Source organism: Cetorhinus maximus, chromosome 4 (assembly GCF_964194155.1).
Source record: "Cetorhinus maximus chromosome 4, sCetMax3.hap1.1, whole genome shotgun sequence".
Taxonomy (NCBI): domain Eukaryota; kingdom Metazoa; phylum Chordata; class Chondrichthyes; order Lamniformes; family Cetorhinidae; genus Cetorhinus; species Cetorhinus maximus.
The window spans coordinates 135,338,385-135,361,990 of NC_135882.1; the positions used below are offsets into that span (position 1 = coordinate 135,338,385).

The window sequence follows — 23,606 nt, forward strand, 5'->3', positions numbered from 1 at the left end:
TGATGGCAGGATGTGTGCAGTTTTGAGCCATTCCAGATGATCAGCTAGTATTATAATTCCAGCTCTGGTGTTAATTTTGAACTGCGTGTTAAAGCCTTTTAAAGCCACAGTGATTGACCAAAAGTCTTGTTCGGGACCTTTAACTTCTCTTTGGAACTTTATTTTAGTTCCTTTGTTATTTCCTGTTTTTTGGATTGTCTGCATTTCATAGGTGTTCTTTTGCCTTCTTCCTTTAATGAAATTGTTAGATTTACAGGACTACTTGAAGTGTCCTGTCTTTCTGCATTGGAAACGCTCTGCACCTCTGCGCTCTGCTAGGCAATCTTGCCTTCTGTGATGCTTCTTCACACTGTGCTAGGTCATCTTTTGTGTGTAAAAAATCTCACAACTTTGCATCGCTGACTCTGAGGACAATGCGGACGTGAATATGTTCATCTTTCAATGCACCATTCACACAATAACTGGCTAGCCTATACAGGTCAGTAAGAAACAATTCAGCAGATTCCCTTGCTCTTTGGGATCTCTGGTTGAATTGCACTTACTCAATTACTCACATTTCAGACTGAAATGTGCATTGAACACTTTTAGGATAGTTTCGAAGTCTGTGAAGGTCTTGTCTACCCCTGTCTCAAGAGAACATTGTCAGCGATAGGCCCTACCGCATAGAGGAGTGAACTAGCCTGTGCTTCTTCTCTTTTGGTGCAAACACAATGCTACTCGATACTTTAGGAAGTGTCGTTCCCACAACTGCCAATGTTGGCCTCTGTGTGGACCCTCGAGGTTTTCGAACGGCCGCGGAAGGAGCAGTGACTGCTCGACTGAAGTTGACATTGCTACTGATTCTCAGTGTGTCTCTCACCTGAGTCAAGCTGCGTCTTCAGATTCTTGCTACAAACAAGCCTACTTCCTCTTTCTCGCCGTGGGTGTTCGGCTGATGGTACCTAATCATTGTTAGATTGGTGTCACCACCACAGCTACCATGTTTTGTGGTTTGTATCTTGGCCAAATCTATGCTGGGAAGGTTTCTCTCTACTCATAAGTATCTCTGGTGTGATGCAGGTAGGTTGCTTTGAAACTTCTTTATTAATACTATATACAGGATAGTCTCAAAGTAAGTACATCTTTCTTGTGTGCAGACTGTCCCATCTTTCTTACAGAGTTTCTAGCACATGACTGCTGATGTTACTGTTACATTATTTTATACATCACAAACTCATTACCATAACTATTAGCCCATTACACTGTAATCATGGCTGATCTGATCCTGGCTGCAACTGCACTTTCCTTTTAAGTAAAGGAGTATTATACAAGTTATCTGTGAGAGCAGTTTCTGATTGGCCTCTCCTTGATTTATATTCTTTCAGCTGTAGCGATTTCCATATATGATGGTTTCTCATGTCTTGTATTGGTCGAAGTCTCATGCTGGCTTTTTGCAGTTCTTGTCTAACCCCCATAGATCATGTTTGACTCCCGGCCCCCCTTTTCTGTGATGCTGATCTCAGTTGGGATGAAGAGCCACTAAAGTTTACAGCAGCAAATGGAAGGCAGTTCCTGCTCCTGATCACTGATCCTTGCTGTGATTGTCAGGTGAGGACAAGATCAGCCTCTGATGTGATGCCTCTTTTTATCAGAAGGGATATTGTATATTGTATGCATGCCAATGCAGACAATGACATGTACCTTTAAGAAGCTGCATAGTGACATCATTATGACATCACCATGAGTAAGGCTGGAGGATTAAAGGCATAGCCTCTATGTTAGATGTTCACTATTGCCTATGATCTCTACTGCAGATGGTTACTGCTGTTTGTGACTGTATCAGCAAGACTTTATGTATAACCAATGAGTCAGGCATGTAGTCAACTGATCAGCTTACTCATCTGTTAGGACACAGACTGGATCAAGGCCTGTGCGGAACTGTAAATAGTTGTTGCTAGTAATAAAATTCATGTAATTGTGTTCAATCAGAACCCTCGTCAGTCTCAATATCTTGCTTAGCATAGATAGCATGGAGACAGATCCCTTGAGATCTGCATTGAGACTCTCAACATATATGGTGGCAGCAGAAAGTAAGAGACCATGACATTAGCTACTGAAGAATTTTAGATAGATTTTTTAAAATTGAAGAACATGAACGATGGGTAGAGATTGATATTGCAGAGGAGGGCTGAGGTATATGGTGCAGAGAAGGAACAAGATCTCTAAAACAAAAACAGAATTACCTGGAAAAACTCAGCAGCTCTGGCAGCATCGGCGGAGAAGAAAAGAGTTGATGTTTTGAGTCCTCATGATCCTTCAGCAGAACTGAGTAAAGTTAGGAGAGGGGTGAAATATAAGCTGGTTTCAGGTGTGGGGGGGGAGAGAAGTTGTGGGGGGGTGGGGTGGTTGTAGGGACAAGCAAGCAGTGATAGGAGCAGATAATCAAAAGATGTCACAGACAAAGGAACAAAGACGTGTAAAAGGTGGTGATAGTATCTAGGAGAATGTGCTAATTAAGAATGGATGGCAGAACACTCAAGGTACAGCTCTAGTGGGGGTGGGGTGGAAAGACTGACAGGGCATTACAGTTATAGATTTAAAAATAATGGAAATAGGTGGGAAAAGAAAAATCTATATAAATTATTGGAAAAAACAAAAGGGAGGGGGAAGAAACGGAAAGGGGGTGGGGATGGGGGAGGGAGTCCAAGATCTAAAGTTGTTGAATTCAATATTCAGTCCGGAAGGCTGTAAAGTGCCTAGTCAGAAGATGAGGTGCTGTTCCTCCAGTTTGCGTTGGGCTTCACTGGAACAATGCAGCAAGCCAAGGACAGACATGTGGGCAAGAGAGCAGGGTGGAGTGTTAAAATGGCAAGCGACAGGGAGGCTTGGGTCTTTCTTGCGGACAGACCGCAGGTGTTCTGCAAAGCGGTCGCCCAGTTTGCGTTTGGTCTCTCCAATGTCGAGGAGACCGCATTGGGAGCAATGAATGCAGTAGACTAAGTTAGGGGAAATGCAAGTGAAATGCTGCTTCAAGATCTCTAGTTCAGGCAAGGGACAAGATCTGCAGTGCAGAGAAAAGTTAGGGCCCATAGTGCAAGTTAGTGGTTAAGCCTCTAGTTCAAGCAAAGACTAAAGTTTAGAGTGTAGGAAGGACCAAGGCTTAAAGTTCAAGGAAGAATTAAGTGTTATAGTGAAGGGAATGGTCATATGGCATATATGAGCTAAGGCCCATAGTGTAGGGAAGGGCCAAGACCTACACTGCAGGAAAGGTCTATATGGAGGTAATAAATGCAGGAAAGGGGGCAAATGCCATAATGCAATGCAGCACTAATCCATTTTTAATGGACAAGGAACTGTGGTTTATAATGCAAAAGCAGGGCACCAACCAAAAGAGATTGGAAGAGAAGACAGGAAAGAATATTCTGGTTTTGCTTCAGAAAGTTTCTGATGATCTAGTTACTTCAGTGATTTGATTCTCAATGCTTTCAACACCATCATGACAAAATAGTCATTTGGACTAATTGTAGCTCAATCCTCCACTTACGAACATTTCAAAGTATCACAACTTTAAGTGCGCCTCTGGAAACAGGGCAGGAAAAGGCCCTAAAAATTAAATTACAGCTTAATTGAAGAGGGTACTATGCAGAGTAATGAGGCTGTAAAATGGATAAAGGACAGCTCAGATGGTCACTGTGGCAGCCTCCTGGGGCTGAAAGGAACTGGAATCTCAACATGCAAGCATTGTGTGGGAAAGGAATGTAAAGCCTCCTGTTGTGTAATAATTACTGTGTCTACCAAAGTAGCTCTATGTTCTGCTAATGATACCTGTTAGGAGCTGGCTGGGTGATAACCCTTCATTTATTTTCCTCAATTAACCCATTCCACTGTCCTGTTTCAAATTCCCATTCACAGGGACTTGTTAACCCCTTTTACTCCTCCTCCTAATCTCCCCTGCTTTACACCGTAGTCAATAATATGTCTGGAAGGGGAGAGCGATTTTAACTTCATGAACAGCATGACAGTTTGACCTAGCAAGCCTGCAATAATCCAAGATAAAAGACCTTAAGATGCAATTTATTTTTGCTTCTTTTTAAATATAGTTTCTCTTCTGAGGGCACTAACCTAGAATCCAAAACAATGAAAATTCAAACTGGTTGACAAAAAACTTTAAAAAGACAAATGAAATAACAACCAACAATTCAAAAACAGCAGGTCTGACAGCATCTGTGGGGAGAGGAAAGAGTCATAGTCATCTTGAAATGTTAACTCCATTTCACAGATGCTGCCACACCTGCTATTTCCGGCACTTTTTGTTTTTATTTCAGATTTCCAGCATCTGCAGTATTTTGCTTTTGTTTGAACTCAGAAATAGCCTTGAATGTAGCCCTATGGCTAGACTATTAGTGGTTACAGAATAAATTAAATTTGGTTTTATGTGATTCACAATTTGGACTCCTCTTCTGCTAAAAACAAAATTTCAAGATGTCAGTCTTGGCTCAGTGGTTGCACTTTTGCCCCATTTGCCTTCTCAGGTGGATGTAAGAGACCTCACGGCTCTACGTGAAGAGGGGCAGGGGAGTTCTCCTGGTGACCTGACCAAGATTAATCTCTCAGAAACATCTAGAACAGATGATTTAGCTTCTATCTCATTGCCATTTGTGAGACTTCACTGTGTGTAAATTGGCTGCCACATCTCCGATGTTACAGCAGTGACTTAGACTTCAAAATATCTGAATTGGCTGCAAAGCATTTTTGGGATCTCCTGAGGCTGTGAAACAACAACTTATTTTTATATAGCAATTTAATGTAGGAAAATATCCAAAGCGTATCACAGGAGGTGATTTCAGAGCAGATGGTTGAAGACACAACTGCTATTCATAGGGCAATAGAAGTAGAGGATGCATGAGAGGCCAGGATTAGAGGAATGCAGAGTTTTTGGAATGCTGTAGAACTGGAGCATTCTCCAAAGATAGGGAGAAGCAGACCATGGATGGATTTAAACACAAAGGTGAGAATTTCAAATTTGGAGTGTTGGTTGACTGGGAAACAAGAAAGGTCAGCAAGATGGGTGGACAGGACTTGGAAGCAGAGTTTAGAATGAATTCAGAATTCTGATGGTAGAGGATGGGAGATTGGCCAGGAGAAGGAAGAAAGCAACAATTCAATAATTTAATTGTGTCAGTACACTTGTGCTTGCACTTAATGTATGGGAGGAAATGCCTTTTCGTGAACTGTTATAACATTCAGATCACCGCGTTAAACACGTCAGTCCATCACACTGGCCTGAAGCTTATCTTGCCTATTTAGATGTGAATTCCCAAATGGTCCTTTATATTTTATCTTGGACTTTCGAAATGAGGCAAGATGAAAAGACCTCAAGTTTACTTCAAAGAATGAAGGTGGCCTGTCCAGCTGTGACTGATTACTAGGCTGCTCCATGTAATCACTGGCTAAGACCAGTGACAAATAGATGCATTTAGTTAAAAGTCAATACATAAGAGAGAGAAACAAAGAATGGGAGGTCAGACCTTTGACAACTAAAGTAAATTTTAGCCTTCTTCGAAGTTATTAGGCATGCTACAAGGTTTGGCAAGTTGTGTGAGAGTAAGAGGTGCTCTGTAATTGTGACTAAGTGTCTCAAAATTGGAGAGAAGAATGCTTTTGATGAGAGTCACAGATAAATTATATTGCAGTTGCTGGGGATATTTTGCTCAGGATTCCTTCACCTGCTGATAACCAGGTGTCGGAAATAATTTGAGTTTGCTGAATTAATTTAATTGCTTTCCCAAAGATGATGCCACTGGTTCATTGACCCTTTTATTTTTATTCAACATGCATTGTTACTTAAAAAAAACTTCATCTGGATACGAGATAATGGCCAGCAAACATACCACAGTGCATCAACACAGTCAACAACAACATCTTAAATTTATTTAGCACCTATAAATGTGGAGAAATGTCTCAAGGCACTTCACAAGAGCATTCTCAGACAAAATTTTATACCAAGCCTGCTATCAATGATAAATACTATTGTTTGGTTAGTTTTACCAGTCAAAAATATTATCAGTGGTTTGTATATCAGCCATGAATATACTATTGATAGCAAAAAACTAACAGTCAAATACTGTCAATGACTACTAGCAATGGTTAGTACTAATCAGTAATGAATAGTATCAATGGTGTGTGTTAACACTAATAAGTGTTGTCCAATACATTAGTCAGTAGCCACATGTGGTTACTTAGGAATCCAGATGTGGTCAGTTTCAGCACTGCTTAGAGATAAAAATGAGCAATGGAAGATGTGACCTTACAATGTATGAATGTGAACTTTAAACTTTTTGTTCTTTTGTTGGTAAAATAGTAAGATGAAAAGCAGAATATGTGAGTGTTTTCTGATCTTGTGAGCTCCCCTAGTTATTATTTACATACTTATTATATATATATATATATATATATATATATGTGAAATACATTAGTTCAATTACGGAAGATATTTTCTACCAAAATGGATGCATGTGTTGCTGTAGCCACACCAGTGACTTTTCTTAGACAACACTGGCCTAAGCTCAGTGGTACAACTCTCACTTCTGAGCTAGAAAGTCTTGAGTTGAAGCCCCACTCTAGAGACTGGAGTGCATAATCTTCTAGGCTGACACTTTAGTGCATTACTGAGGGAGTGCTGCACTGTGAGGGGGTCATTGGCTATTTGCCGACCTTCTGCAATGATTGCTGAGGAATATTATATGGTCTGCAGTGGTTGAAGAAGGTGACTCACCACAACTTTCTCAAGGGCAACTAGGGATGGGAAATTGTTGGAACTCATAATTCATTCACACGATAAAGAAACGAAAGCCTATTTTACCAGGCTTCAAACAGGAGTCACACCAAACATTTAGGAAGTATTTAGATGAGCACTTGAAATGCCATAGCATACAAGGCTACGGGCCAAGTGCTGGAAAATGGGATTAGAATAGGTAGGTGCTTGATAGCTGGCACGGACACGATGGGCCTAATGGCCTCTTTCTGTGCTGTATAATTCTGTGACTCTATGATGAATGAGGCTTTGCCATTTCCAGCCACCAGCATTACCTTCCTTTGATGTCTGAATGACTTGTCAAAATCTTTATCCTTTGAGAAATGTATTATTTTATGAGATACCCAAGTTCAGCCTACTAATTAGGTTGGAGTCTTGTTCAAACACTGCCTTGTCAATGACCAAAACAACACGGAGAGAAAAAAAATGGATCAGAGACAGCATCGAAGCAGTCACCCTTTCAGTCCAAAAGACCTATTTTGAAACACAAAAGGAACAGACAGGTTGGGAAGCTTTTCAAGAATTATAATGTCACAAGGATCAGTATTTGCTCAATCTGTGGCAATGAAAATGAAGGTCTTTTGACCATTTTTGCTGCATACGTTGCTTGTTTAAGGGTAACAGCACTGAGTGTAGGTATACAGTTTGACTATGGAACAATCACAGGAAAACTCAATGTTGTCTCCCTAGCAAGGCTGGATATTCTCCTCATGGATTGTGAATGATACTGGGGCTAAAAAGGTTGTTACGATGACAAATTACATTGACTGTAGGCATGTGCCATCTTGCGTTTAGAAGAATAAGGGGTGATCTAATGGAGGTGTTTAATACAATTCAAAAGGAATTGATAAGGTAGAAAGAGAAAAACTATTTCCTCTTGTAGGAGTGTTGAGAACAAGGGGACACAACCTTAAAATTAGAGCTAGGCTGTTCAGGAGCATTATCAGGATGCACAGTGGAAATCTGTAACTCTCCTCTAAAAATCTATTGAAGCTATGCAGTTGAAAATGTCACAACTGTTGGGCAAGGGTATTCAGGTATCTAGGACAAAGGTGGATAGATGAAGATTATATACAGATCAACCATGATTTATTTGAAAAGCTGAACAAGCTCAAAGGGCTGAATGGTCCTAAGTTCCTTCCTCTGAATGGATGAGAAATGCACCTCCTGCCCCAGAACGTTCACAGAGTTCAGGATCCAGGTTGATTATTTTCTCCAGCTCAAGAGTAATAAGACCACTGTGGAAGCTTTCCATCAGCTTGATGAGATCAGGTAACACAGCAAAAATAGGAACCAAATCTGTCTGACACATAGTGCCACACTGGCCAATCCAGTTACCCTTTGAGGGGAAAAGAAATCTCCCAAAGGAACCTGTTTGTGTTTAATTAAAGAATTTGAAAATAAAAAGAAACACTTGAAGGTAAGTTGCTCATTGGCTTAACTCAGAGGCAGTACTCTCGCCACTGAAGTTATGGATTGAAATCCCACCCTAGTCACTCGATCACATAATCTAGTGCTGTTCAGATGGTTTGTGTGAGGCCCTGTCTGTTTGTTCAGATTGATATAAAATATCTCATGGCACTAGAAAAAATGTTCTGCATAACATTTATCTCTCCTTATATATCACAAAAAAGATTATTTGGTCATTTATTTCATTACGATTTTTGGGACAAAGTGTCAGCTTATTTGTTAGCTTATTTCCAGGTAGCACTCTTACCTCTGAGTTAGAAGGCTGTGGGTTCCCACCCACTGCGGAGACCCAATCTATCTGGATCATGACCCAACAGATATTTCTCCTATTCCTTTTTGAGGACTCACCAATTAACTCCCTTCAAGGGTTAAAAATCCTTCCAGGTATCATGGAGCTTGCTGAAAGGACATCTCACATTCACTGACTTACAGGGGACACTGCAGGGCTGGGTGCAAGTTATTTGGGTACAGAGTAGTTGGAGTTATATCCCACATCTAACCATGTTAGAAAGATAGAAAGAACTGTTTTTATAACACCTTTCTGAAAATCAGCATGACCCAAAGCACGTCAAAGCCAAAAAAAGTTTTTAACTGCAGTCGCTGTTGAAATGTAGGAATCGCAGCAGCCAAGTTGCACACAGAAAAGCCCCAGAAACATTAATGAATTAAATGACTAGATCATCCATTTTGATTCCAAGACAAAAATTGGGAGGGACATTGATATTTTTTAAAATTACGGGATCATTTAGTATTACATAAGAAAGCAGATGTGGCTTCAGTTTGCCATCTCATGCAAAAGGCGACATATCCAACAGTGCAACACTCCTTCAGTACTGCAAGTGCCAGCTTTGACTGTGTGCTCAAGTCTCTCAAGTGGGGCCTACAACCTTCTGACTCAGAGGAAAGAGTTACTCATACCAATACACAGTGAGACATATAGGGCAGGATATTCATCAGAGGTGGGTAGTGGGAGTCAGGAAAATTCCTAGCTTGGCTAGTGCACCATGGGAGAAAGTGCCCACAAGGATGGGATTTTCATTGTGTGGGGGTGGGGGCTGCAGTCAGGCCAGCCTGGGAAAAACTCGGAGGTATCCACAGGGGCTGCCAGGTGCAGACGCAGCTGTTTAAAAGGACCATCTTTGTGTTGTGGGACCTTGACCCAGTTATAATAAATACAGGAAGGCCCTTGAACCCTCAACTCCCACACACTCCCAATGCTCCATCCATGCCAGCTCATGCCCCCCAGTGTCAAGGTGTGCCCCCATCTCCTATGGCCCCTTAATGCCCTCATGCCAAAGTGTGTGCCCAAACAACTCCTGTAGCCCCTCATGCCAAGTTATGGCACTTCTATGCCTTTTCACCCACTGAACACTATATAGAAACAATGAATGCTGTAGTGACATTAAGATTTGGTTAAAAAAAGCAATAACTTGCCACTTAAAAAAAATTCCATTTTACTACAGCCCAATAACAATGTCAGTCAAGTTGAGAGTCCAGAAATCCATTAGCATGTTGAAACACCCCAGTACCTAGCAAAACATTGGTTGATCGACAGCTCCAGCTGTTAATTTCACAATGTTTATTTACACAAGATAAAGAGTTTAAGTGCAACAAGTGTTAAAGTTTAAATGCATGCAGTTTCTGCTACTGCTACTTTAAAGTGTCTGGATGATTGACACTTTTCTTTGCCTTTGGTAAAAAGGAGTTTTGTTTAAATAAAGTGGAAATAAGTTCTGAATAGCTTTTAAAAAACACATCCTATTGTCACTATAGAGTTCATTGCTTCTACGTCGTGTATAGCATGTGAATGGGCATGGAAGTACCATTGCTTGGCATGGGCATCATAAGGAGCCAGAGGAGGTGGGCAGAGGGCTTATCTTGGCACAGGGGTCATGAAGGTCATGAGGAGGATCTTTTGAACTTACCTATTAACAGCTTCCCTCATGCAGACTATAGTTCACGACACCTTGGAGGTGCTGTGAACCACGACTCTTTGAGAAGCTGGCCTGACTCCAAGAAAATTGCATAGGACTAGGACATGTCTATTCCCACAATGGAGCTGGCCAGGTCAGGAGTGTAGGCTCACAACCTGAACCAGCCTACACCTTTAAAAGGCACTCTTGAAAATTGGAAACTCCAGGAATAGGGTCAGGAATCCTGGAATTGGTACCCAATCGCCAATTTTAAAGGGCTCCCGAGTCATCCCAACTCTGCGAAAATCCAGCCCTTACAGACAGATCCGCAAGTTAAAGCTCAGGAGTTAGACAAGAATGAACCAGCACTATTGGTTGAGAAATAAATGTTTTTATTTATTAATTGTGTTAACATTGAGCACTGTAACACTGCCTGTCACTGAGGGCACATCTAGAAGATGTCAGTGAAAAGTATTAACAGTCACGTCACGTCTACAGTCACAAGGCAAAAAACAATGTCCCAACAAAATATATATCCATAATTACTAATATATACATTTTCTGAAATAAATTATTTAAAAAAGATCTTTAAATGCAAAATTCAAAAAGTACTTTGTACAAAAATTGGGAATTAAAAGTCTGAAGCGCAGGCTGCTCCAATAAGATTCCCATTTTCTCCCCATGCTTTGCTGAAGATGCTGACTCTTTTGGTCTATGATTATATAGTGCTGGCTGCACTCCAACATCTCATCCAATAGCCATTCAACAATAATTTGCATTTATATAGCACAATAACACACTAATGTAGGAAAACATCCCAAGGCACTTCACAGGGGTGTTATCAAACAAAAATTGACACCAAACCAAAGACATTCGAAAAGGTAACTAAAAGCTTGATCAAAGATGTAGGTTTGAAGGAGGATCTTGAAGGAGGAAAGAGGGGTGGCGCTGTTCAGGAAGGGAATTTTAAAGCTTGGGGTCTAGCTGGCTGAAGGAAGTGGGAGTTGAACAAGAGATCAGTTATGGAGGAATACGGAGTTCTTGGAAGATTGTAACGCCCAAGGAGAGTACAGAGATAGGGAGGGGCAATGCAATTGGTTGTATTGGGCAAGTGTCATTTAGCTGGTTAATTCTAAAGAACGTCCCACTTATCAAAGTGAGAAGACCCTGGAGAAGCTGGAGGCTCATTTCAGTAGAATAAAGAGGGCAGTGGTTCAAAATAGTGAGAAGATTTTTAATGCAGTAAATTTGGAGAAAACATTTAACCGGACAGTGTGATTGTAACCAGAGAGGATAAATATGCAAATCATCAAAAGAATGATGAGAGGGATTTGGAGTTTTTTTTATTATTTACACACGGTTTTAAGGTGTGGAATCTCCAACCTGAAACAGTGGAGAAAGCAAGATCATAAGAACTTTGTTGCATGATAGAACAATAATGGAATTTGTACAATTTATAGCAATCAGTCCACAACAGACCCAAAAATGATACCAGGAAACCCCCCCAGTAGTGGGGAGATTTCAGATCATAGTTCAAAGTCACCTGTTCCTTTGAAGCATGCTACACTTAGCATATGTCTCAAATTATTTATATGCTTTATCACAAAACATTATTTTCTGAAAGAAATGTATCTGCTTTGCATCTAAACGAATAAACACTAACGGCTTCTAACATTCCCCTAGATTGATCACTGAAAAATTGAAAAGAGTTTTAACTGACCCGATCCGCAGGACTGGGTTGGTCAGGAAGTTGTGGGGAACCCCCACACACTGTAGAACTTTAGCTCCACAGTGCATCACTATTATGGCACCCCCAGCTTGCATTTGCTGAGCTTGCAGTCAGATGGGAAGCCAGCTAGTGAAGGTCGCAGCAGCAGATACAGATTGATTGCTATGATTAGCCAAGAACTTCCATATTATTTTATCATACGACTACCAAGATGGTAGAAGAACAACACTTAAGAAGCTCAACACCATCCCGGATAAAGCAGTTCTGCTTGATCAGCGGCCAATCCACTACTTAAAACATCTACTACCTCCACCAGAGGCACTATGGCTATAGTGTGTACTATTTACGGGAGCACTACAGCAGCTCAGCAAGGCTTCTTTGAAAACTTCAAATACATCCAAATTAAGGTTCACTTTTGTCCTTTTTTTCCCTAATCCTCTGGTTGTAGCTTGATATCAGCAATTAAAAATGCTGGCCTAGCCAGCAACGCCCATTTCCCATGAAAAAATATTTTTAAAAAATCCGAGGGGAAAAGAAGGTGGTCCATGGATCTCGGAGGGATTAATGCTGTGGGTACTTAAAATGGGGAGAGAAGGTCAGTCTTATTTCTGCACTCAAGCAGTCAGACCTAGGCTTATGATATAAGGAGTCCACCATGAATATTTCAATCTAATATTAGGCTGATGCTTAAGGATTTTACTGGCCCCTGGCAGGTGGGCACTGGTAAAGTCCCAGGGAGCTGACCGGACATGATCCCACCATCAGGGCATTTTACCAGCAGTGGGTTGGATTTGGAGAGGCTGCTCACTCCAAGGTGGGGGGGCAGCCAATTAGCATAATTGAAGGCCCTTACAGGGGTTATTTTACAGGGTTGACAGCGTTTTGCCAATGGAAGGTTGACCCTTGCTGTTTGGCGAGGCCACCAGCTAAATAGAAGTGGCCTCCCTGAGGCAGCTCGGGGACCACTGGTGCCAGAGGCTTGATGACCTAAAGAGGGGACCATGGAGAGGGAAGACAGCCATCATGGTCCCAATGATTTCCTCGGATGAGATTCCACCCCTCTGATTCTCCGCTTCTTGAATTTTTCTTACTTACCTCGCCCAGTTCCTAAAGTCTCCTGCATTCCTAAATAATGACCACCTCTCCCATTGATGCTGCTGATCGCTTCAGAGTTACTGGCCCTCTGATTGGACCGACAGCATTAGGAGGCTGCTTCCCCTCCTTAATTACCTGCAGGCAGCCAATTGGGAGGCCGCCTGTGGTAAAATTGCCGAAGCAATCCTGTTGCTGGCAACTGCAGGCTTGGAGCTTGCTTTTTACCTGACGTCACTGTCCCAAAGCCTGTGGTAAAAATCAGGCCATAGAGTCATAGAAGTGAATAAGACTTGCTGGTGTCCACCGTTCCTTGTAGACATTTTACATGTGATGTATTTAAATTTACATCTATTGATAAAAATATAAAGGACTGATGGTCTATCATACTGACAAGCTGCTCACTCAGTCCGCCTGGCTGCTTTCGAAATGATGTCGAGCATCTAAACCCCAACTTGTTCTCCATTTTGGGCATTTGTTTTATTATGGTAACTTTTCACCATTTTCCAAGACCTGAAAAACTTGCTGCTATGGACAATGGATGGTTAGAATGTCATAAAAATGGGAGACTTTTATTCGCAAATTTAAAATAAATGCCCTTGTATTACCAGGTAGTTGGACATCACACCGACTGTACAAAATCTTCATGGATGTTCTCACCGTAAATCGTCAGACTTAATAAATGAGGACCACCTATTGCCAAGCAACTTATTTGACTGAATAAATACTTTAGATAATGGGCAACATATGTAAATATTTTCATTTGGTTTGATGATGCTCTTGAAAAAGAACAAAGTGAACAATCACATCAGGAAACATGAGTAAATAGACACTGGTAGCAGCAGAAATTCCTAGATAACCTATTATGTTAGAATTTATTCAAAAGACTTTAATAGTTCCACAATAGTTACAACTACCACATCTGCCCATTGGGTCTTGTCATTCTGATCTACCTTTTCATTTTATAGAATGTGCATTGGAAAGCCTGTCTCCCTCTTCTAGAATTCCCTTTCAGATTTCAAGCAAAGGTTTGCTGTATTGCTTTGATTTAAATGTTAAATAGCAGAACTTAATATCCAACTTGTTCTTTCAGACACAGCTTATTTGTGTTAGATGCCCATCTCTTGAAGGTTTTCCAATGTTATATGGATTACGATCCTGTTTCTGTGCTTCTTGGCAATTGGTCTGAAGGTTAAACTGTGTGAAGGTTTGGTCAACACTGGTTCTTTTCTATATGAGTATTTAAAAGGCACTGTCTCCAGGTAAGATTAATCCATGGGCACAAAGATGAGCCTTGACTTAAGATCTTGATCTTCTACATGTAGCAAGATATTTCAGTTCAGGACCATCACCAATTTCCCAGAAATACTCTATCTCCCTCTATTTACAAGTATGAACACTGTAGATGCGTGTGCACTCTTGGCAGCTCACATGACAACACCAATGGAAGATACAGTGACACTTCTCCCTACGTTTTTCAGTCCTTGTATCATGTCCACGGCCACAGCATAGTAACTCACATCCATCAATTCCATGCGATGTGATGTTGCACTTTCGGTGTCGCGTGCCAAATGAGCCAGTTGCAGGGTTGGGGTTGCAGAAATTCGGCGAAGAATCATAGTAGACCAAATCTCTCTCTGTTGGAGCTTTGAATAAGGTGTACTTGGGAGTAAGGGTCTCCACCCAACCCCTGGACTCTCGATGTTTCTCCACAATCATCTCAGAGGCACTATCATACTTATCTTTTAAGTAATCTCCGATCACACGGAAATCAGGCTGTGACCACCAGCATGTCTTCACCTCACAGCTCCCTGATAGTCCATGGCACTTGCACTTCAGGTGCATGTGGTCCAAAATGGCCTGAGAAGGAAATGGAACAGTTCGATTAGGTCATCACACGCAACCTATCTTGGATCTAGGACTACAGCCCGCACTACATGATTGGCTCTTAATACACTGAGGGCAACTAGAAATGGACAACAAACAACAAAAACAACAACTTGACTTTAAGTAATGCTTCTAGTGTAATAAAACACCCCAAGGCACTTCACTGGAGCATTATAAAGCAAAATGTGACTTGACGCTATATTAGAGCAATGGCCAAAAGCATGGTCGAAGAAATAGATTTTAAGGAGTATCTTCAAGGAGGAAAGAGAGGTACAGAGGTTACAAGACGGAAGTCCGGAACCTTAGGGCTTAGACAGCTGAAGACAAATCCACTCGTGAAGCAATTTTCCCCTCCAAGTCACTCAGCATCCTGCCTTGGAACTATATCGCCGTTCCTTCACTGTCACTGGGTCAAAATCCTGGAGCTCCCTTCCTAACTGCACTGTGGGTCTACCTACACCACAGGGACCGCAGTGGTTCAAGATGACAGCTCACCATCACCTTCTCAAGGGCAATTAGGGATGGGCAATAAATGCTGGCCTAGCCAGCCCCAATATTAAATAGGGAATACTGAAGAGGCCAGAATTAGAGGAGAGCAGATGGCTCTGAGGGGTTGCAGGGTTTGAGGTATTGTTTACCCATGAGCCAATGTAAGTCAGTGAGCACAGGGTTAATTGTCAATGGGAGTTGGCATGAGATTTTGATGGCACCAAGTTAATGGGGAATAGAATGAGGGAGACAATGCACGAGTGCGCTCAAATAATCATCCCAAAGTAATAAAAGCATGGATGTGGGCTTCAGAAGCAGGGGAAGAGTTGAATGATGTAATGGAGAAGGAAATAGGTGGCCTTAGCGAAGGTACAGCCATGTGGTTGGAAGCTTATCTTCAGATCAAAATGATACCAAGGTTGCAAACATTCTCAGAGTTGTCAGGAAGTGAGATGGAGGGTTGGTAGCTAGGGGATGGAGTTTGTGGCAGGAACCGAGGGCAATGACTTTAGTCTTCCCAATGTTTAATAGGAGGAAATTTCTCCTCACCCAGTACTGTATGTCAGGCAAGCAATCAAATAATTTAGTACCAGTGGAGGAGTGGAGTGATGTGCTGGTGAGACAAAGCTGGGTACATATGAAAATTTGCACTGCTTTTTGAGGATGTCACCGAGGGGCAGCCTGTAAATGTGAAATAGGAAGATGCCAAGGATAAGTCCTTGGAGGACACAGAGCCAATGCTCTGGGAGTAGGAAGAGAAACCTTTGTAAGTAATAGTCTGGCTATGACTGGATAGATAAGAATGGAACCAAGTGAGAGTGGTCCCACCCAGCAGGATTACAGTGATGAAGCACTGGAGGAGGATCATGTGGTCAACCCAAGTAAAGCCTGCATAAAGGTCGAGAAGGGAAACTTTGCTTTTGTCACAGTCACATAGGTTGTCTTTTGTGACTTTGTTATGAGCAGTTTCAGTACTGTGGCAGGGGCAGAGACTTGATTGAAGGGATTCAACATGGGATCAGGTCTCATGCACAGGACGATCTTGGAGAGGGAATGGCGGGTGGGGGGAGATAGGAGAGAATCTAGAGAAAGATGCAACCTATCAAGTGTAACTCGGAAGGCCCCATACACTGCCCCTTTTGCCGGTTTTCATAGCTTAGTACCATACCTCAGGGTGGATTTGCTATATAAATGCAAGTTAATTCTTTCTTTGAAGGAGTGTGATTGTTTGGTATTCTTGATTTTATACACCCTTGTCTTTCCAATCACATCATGGGTTGTGCTCACTTATACTGAGCTTGCTGTTTTTCCCCATTCCCGAGCTTATCAAATACTGACCATGCGGCCGGCCTCATTGTTATGTCGATTCATGGCGGAGCGTGCGTCTGGTCTGTTCTCTCGGGCATCTGCAAACTCTCGGGACACCATGCTCCCAAACTCGACATCTTCACTGCAGCCTCCCCACTTCCAGCCTTCCCCCGGCTTGCCCTTGTGTCGGGTGTCACAGCCGCAGATGTTTGCTGTACCCTCAGCACATGACCGGGTAATGGCAAAGGCGACACCTGCCGAAGCGATGGCATGAACAAAAGCCGATTCCCTTGTGGCTGCAATGAGACACACAATTTTTTTAAAAAATCTGTAAACCAAGGCCTATAATTTATGGCCGCACCAAGAGTGGATAAAAAAGGGACAGGAAAACCATTTATTCTAAATTAAATTTAATATGTGGTGCATAGGTATCACTGAACACTCATTATAGGTGCCTGTAGTATTTATTGCTCCTATAGGTGGCACTATGATGAGGATTTTCAACATTAAAGGTGTCACACCATGTGACATTATCTCACTATAAATTGGCAGTTGTTATGTCATCTTGTAATTCTCTTCCTCATTCAAATCAAGTACTGTAAGGAACCTCAAAGGAATCCTAAGAAAGTGACTGCGAAGCTGTCAGATTAAACTGTAAAATCCATAAGACCATAAGACGTAGGAGCAGAAGTAGGCCATTCGGCCCATCAAGTCTGCACTGCCATTCAATGAGATCAAGACTGATCTGTTAATCCTCAACTCCACTTTCCTGCCTTTTCCCCATAACCCTTGATTCCCTTACTGATTGAAAATCTGTCTATCTCAGCCTTGAATATACTTAACAACCCAGCCTCTACAGCCCTCTGCAGTAAAGAATTCCTCAGATTCACTAACCTCAGAAGAAACTCCTCCTCATTTCAATCTTAAATGGGTGCCCCCTTACTCTGAGATTATGCCCTCTGGTTCCAGACTCTCCCACGAGGAGAAACAATCTCTCAGCGTTTATCCTGTCAAGCCTCCTAAGAATCTTATATGTTTCAATAAGGTCACCTCTCATTCTTCTAAACTCCAATGAGTACAGGACCAACCTACTCAACCTCTCCTCATAAGAAAATCCTTCCATACCCGGTATCAACCTAGTGAACCTTCTCAGGACTGCCTCCAATGCCAGTATATCTTTCCTTTGATCAGTAGATCAAAACTGTTCACAGTATTCTAGGTGTGGTCTAACTAGTGTCTTGCATAGTTTTAGCAAGACTTCCCTATTTTTATACTTCATTCCCTTTGAAATAAAGGCCAACATTCCACCTTCCTTCCCTATCACCTGTTGAACTTGTATGTTAGCTTTTTGTGATTCATGCACAAAGACTCCCAAGTCCCTCTGTGCTGCAACTTTCTGCAGTCTTTCTCTATGTAAATAATATTTAACTCCTCTATTCCACCATAAAATGATAGAATTGTTCATTAAAATGGAGAGTGAAGAAGCTGAATCTGAAACTAGGGTCCTGAATCTAAATGAAGGGAACTACGAGGGTATGAGGCGCGAGTTGGCAATGATGGATTGGGGAAACCTACTAAAAGGGTTGACGGTGGATAGGTAATGACTCATATTTAAGGAACGTATGCATGAATTACAATGATTATTCACTCCTGTCTAGTGCAAAAATAAAACAGGAAAGGTGGCTCAAACATGGATTGCAAAAGAAATTAGGGATAGTATTAGATCCAAGGAGGAGACATATAAAATTGCCAGAAAAAGCAGCAAGCCTGAGGATTGGACGCAGTTTAGAATTCAGCAAAAGTGGACAAAAAGCTTGATCAAGAAGGGGAAAATGGAGTAGGAGAGTAAACTTGCAGGGAACATTAAAACTGACTGCAAAAGCTTCTATAAATGTGTGAAGAGAAAAAAATTAGCAAAGACAAATGTAGGTCCTTTACATTCAGAAACGGGGGAAATTATAATGGGGAACAAAGAAATGGCAGAAGAATTGAACACATATTTCTTTGCAAAAGAGGGTACAAATAATTTCCCAGAATTGTTAGGGAACCAAGGGTCTAGTGAGAGGGAGGAATTGAAGAAAATCAGTATTAGTAACAAAATGGTGCTAGAGAAATTAATGGGGTATCCCAGAGTACTAAAGGAAGTGGCCCTGGAAATATTGGATGCATTGGTGGTCATCTTCCAAAATTCTATAGACTCTGGTGTTGTTCCTACAGATTGGTGGTTGGCAAATGTAACCCCACTATTTAAAAAAGGAGAGAGAGAAAAAACAAGAGAATTACAGACCAGTTAGCCTAACATCAATAGTGGGGAAAATACTAGAGTCTATTGTAAAAGACGCTGTGACAGAACACTCGGAAAGCATTAACGGGGTTAAACAAAGTCAGCAAGGGCTTATGAAAGGGAAATCATGCTTAACTAATCTGCTGGAGTTTTTTGAGGATGTAACTAGTAGAATAGATAAAGAAGAACCAGTGGATGTGTGGTGTAATTGGATTTCAAGAAGGCTTTTGATAAGGTACACATAAGAGGCTAGTGGGCAAAATTAAAGCATATGGGATCGGGGGTAATATACTGACATGGATTAACATACCAGAAACAGAAAGTGGGAATAAATGGGTCTTTTTCCAGATGGGACGCAGTGACTAGTGGTGTACCATAGGGATCAGTGCTTGGGCCCCAGCTATTCATGATATATATATATATATATATATATATATAAATGACTTGGATGAGGAAACCAAATGCAACATTTCCAAGTTTGCTGATGACACAAAACTGGGCGGGGTTGAGAGTTGTGGGCAGGATGCAAGGGGGCTTCAGGGTGATTTAGACAAGTTGTGTGTTTGGGCAAACACATGGCAGATGCAGTATAACGTGGATAAATCTGAATATATACGCTTAGGTGTGAAAAACAGAAAGGAAGAGTATTATTTAAATGATGATATGTTGGGAAATGTGGATGTACAAAGGGATCTGGGTGCCCTTGTACACCAGTTAATGAAAGTAAACAGGCAGATTCAGCAAGGAATTAGGAAGGCAAATGGTATGTTAGCCTTCATTGCAAGAGGATTTGAGTTCAGAAGTAGGTATGTCTTATTGCAGTTATACAGGGCCTTGGTAACACCACATCTGGAGTATTGTGTGCAGTTTTGGTCTCCCTACCTAAGAAAGGATATACTTGCCATAGAGGGAGTGCAGCAAAGATTCACTAGGCTGATACCGGGGATGACAGGATTGTTGTATGAGGGGAGATTGAGTCGACTGGGCCTCTATTCACTAGAGTTTAGAAGAATGAGAGGGGATCTGATTGAAATGTATAAAAATCTAACAGGGCTAGACAGACTGGATGCAGGGAGGATGTTTCCCCTGGTTGAGGAATCTAGAACCAGGGGCCACAGTCTCAGGATAGGGGGCAAGTCATTTAGGACTGAGATGAGGAAACACTTCTTCACTCAGAAGGTGGTCAACCTGTGGAATTCTCTACCACAGAAGGCTGTGGAGGCCTGGTCACTGAGTTTTTCAAGAAAGAAATTGATAATTTTTTGGATATTAGGGGCATCAAGGGATGTGGAGAGAAAGAGGGAATATGGCATTGAGATAGAGGATCAGCCATGATCATATTGAATGCCGGAGCAGGTTTGAAGGGCCAAATGACCTGCTCCTCGTTTCTATGTTTCTTCCTGCCAAAGTGCATAACCTCACATTTTCCCACATTATATTCCATCTGCCAAGTTTTTTCCCCACTCAGTTAACCTGTTAATATCCCTCTGTAGACTCTTTGTGTCCTCCTCACCACTTGCCTTCCCACCTATTTTTGTGTCATCCGCAAACTTGGTGATAGTACATTCACTTCCCTTATCCAAGTCATGAATATATATTGTATAAAACTCAATGTGTTTGCCAATGCTTTTTAATTGATTGTCATTACCCAATTTGGCTGAGGTCTAACTCCAGTCCCACATCAGCTGTGGCTCAGTTCATAGCACCCTCGCCTTTGAATCAGAGGGTTGTGGGTTCATGTCCCACTCCCGGAAACCAAGAACTGTGATTGTACTCAAAAGAGTTGCAATCTGTGACTGTTGATAACTCGAAAGAGTATCAATGTGGTTGACGCTTAACTGCCTTCTGAAGTGAAGTGGTCTAGTAAGGCACTGTTCCCAGCTATTCAAGAAGACAAACCACCACTTTCTCAGGATAACTAGGGATGGGCACTTGCTAACGACGCCAACATCATGGGAATAAATAATAATTACTTTAAATTCCCACACTGAATTATTTGCTACAAGTAAAATAACAGCTAACAGGAAGAATATTAATAGTCATTTGATAGCACAGAACTTGAGTATTGCTGAAAAAAAAGATTTCTTGTTGAAGCTTTTCGGCACCCAAGACAATTTGCAAGAAAATGTCGATGTCGGGGGAAACGACATATTTATACTGTAGAGTTAACGTTTCAGGTCTATAACCTTAAAAAAAACACTATTAAGAAGTTGGCACTTAAGGGCCTGACTGTCAGATTTCTAATGTCCCATTTTATAAGCATGAGCAATGCTGATAAAAAATTGCAAAATTATTTATGTGGCGTCAATTACCCTGTATTTACACAGAATTATGAGATACAATAAAGTTCTCTTAATGAGGCCTCTCAAAAGACACTTCTTGACTTTTGTGCAGTGAATTAGATGAGTTGGTGCCAGTACGGCTCCTTATTCTCACCCTGCATCGAATGCACTCCTTGATCCAACCAAAATTAACCCTTATATTCCTTTGGTCCTAGTTTATATCATCTGTACTCATCAAGGCAGCATTTGACAGAGTGTGGCATCAAAGAACGCTGGCAAAACTGGAGTCAATGGGATGGGGGGGGGGGGGGGGGGGGAACTCTCCATTGGTTGGAGAGTTTCCCCATACCTAAACAAAGGAAGATGGCTGTAGTTGTTGGAGGTCAATTATCTCAGCTCCAGGACATCACTGCAGGAGTTCCTCAGGGTAGTGTCCTCTGCCCAACTATCTTCAGCTGCTTCATCAATGACCTTCCTTCCATCATAAGGTCAGAAGTGGGGATGTTCGCTGATAACTGCACAATGTTCAGCATCATTCGCCACTCCTCAGATACTGAAGTAGTCCATATCCAAATGCAGCAAGACCTGGACAATATCCAGGCTTGGGCTGACAAGTGGCAAGTAACATTCACACCGCACAAGTGCCAGGCAATGGCCATCTCCAACAAGTGAGAATATAACCATCACCCCATGACATTCGATAGCATTACCATTGCTGAAACCCCAATTATCAACATCCTGGGGGTTACCATTGACCAGAAACTGAACTGGACTAGCCATATAAATACTGTGGCTACAAAGAGTAGGTCAGAGGCTAGAAATCCTGCAGCTAGTAACTCACCTCCTGACTCCCCAAAGCCTGTGTACTATCTACAAGGCACAAGTCAAGAGTGTGATGGAATACTCCCCACTTGCCTGGATGAGTGCAGTTCCCACAACACTCAAGAAGCTTGACACTATCCAGGAGAAAGCAGCCCACTTGATTGGCACTCCTTCCACAAACATTCACTCCCTCCACTACCAACAGACAGTAGCAGCAGTGTGTACCACCTACAAGATGCACTGCAGGAAATCACCAAGGCTCCTTAGGCAGCAGCTCCCAAACCTACGACTACTACCACCTAGAAGAACAAGGGCAGCAGGAACATGGGAACACCACCACCTGGAAAATCCCCTCCAAGCCACTTACCATCCTGACTTGGAAATATATTGCCGTTCCTTCACTGTCGCTGAGTATATATCCAGGAACTCCCTCCCTGACAGCACTGTGGGTGTACCTACACCATAGGGACTACAGCGGTTCAAGGCAGCAGCTCACCACTACCATCTTCTCAGGGGTAGTTAGGGATGGGCAATAAATGCTGGCCTAGCCAGCGATGCCCACATCCCGTCAAAGAATAAAAAATAAATAAAACAGTTCAAATGCCACTTAATACTCTCAGCAGACTTAACAAGCATGGTTGGGAAAAAAAGATGGCCATTCAGCTCATTCTATCCCTTCTCCCCATATTACCATAAGGAGCACATTGTCAGTACAAAATCATGCTCATAACTGACCCAGGACACCTGCCTCAACTACCTTTCTTGCCAATCCATTCCGACGATGGATCACACTGTGGTTAGGAAATATTTGCTAATGTCTGTTTTAAAACGCGCCTTTCGAACCCTGACTCTGCTCCCCTGTTCTATCTGGAAACCATTCCAGAGTTACTTTCTCTATTCCTTTCAAGGTCCTCATTGACGTATCTTTTTTTTTTAAGGACTGCAGAGTCCGAAAGGGGTTGGTGTCATTGTTGTCCTTGTGTGCTACAAAGCCCCCTTCTGCCATGCACTGTACCCTGTACTCCATGTACACGTTGAATAGAGCATCATCCAACTTTCAGGATGAGCTCATTGGTGTTTGAACTTAATTGATCTGGAAATATAACCCAGAATCCTTTTTACTTTGTTCATTACTGCTGGTTGAACATGGTGTGTACAAACCTACTCACTCCTGTTGCCCTTATAACTTACCCAGTGAAGAGGAGAATGCAGGCGCCTCTTCTTTCTGCTTCCAATCTGCTGCCATTTAAGGCTTGGCCTTAGTGGTGAAATTTTTGTGCTCTTGGGTCTCTTTTCATTTGGTCTCCAGCCAAGAGAACGTTTATACAACCGGTCCCCAATTTAACTTCCCAAGCCCCAGTATCATTCTGGAAATCTATGCTGCCCTACCCCACCCTTTTCAAGGTCACTATATCCTTCCTGAGGTATGGTGTCCAAAACAGAATACAGTATTCCAGTTAGGATCTGACCAAAGCCATGGAACTTCCGCCCTTTTGTATTCCAGCCCCTTTGAGATAAAGGCCAATATGCAGTAGCG

General features: G+C 42.0%; 1 protein-coding gene across 3 annotated transcripts in view; it reads right to left on the minus strand.

Annotated features, from left to right (window-relative positions):
* Positions 1-13,472: 13,472 nt before the first annotated feature.
* wnt3a (wingless-type MMTV integration site family, member 3A) overlaps positions 13,473-23,606 on the minus strand; it is a 92,707-nt gene continuing 82,573 nt past the window's right edge. For all 3 annotated transcript variants that reach the window (XM_078539732.1, XM_078539733.1, XM_078539734.1), the window contains exons 3-4: positions 16,712-16,977; positions 13,473-14,857 (exon numbers count right to left, since the gene is read on the minus strand). In XM_078539732.1, the coding sequence (XP_078395858.1) occupies positions 14,378-14,857; positions 16,712-16,977 (746 nt within the window). In that variant the 3' untranslated portion in view covers positions 13,473-14,377. The remainder of the gene's footprint in view (positions 14,858-16,711; positions 16,978-23,606) is intronic.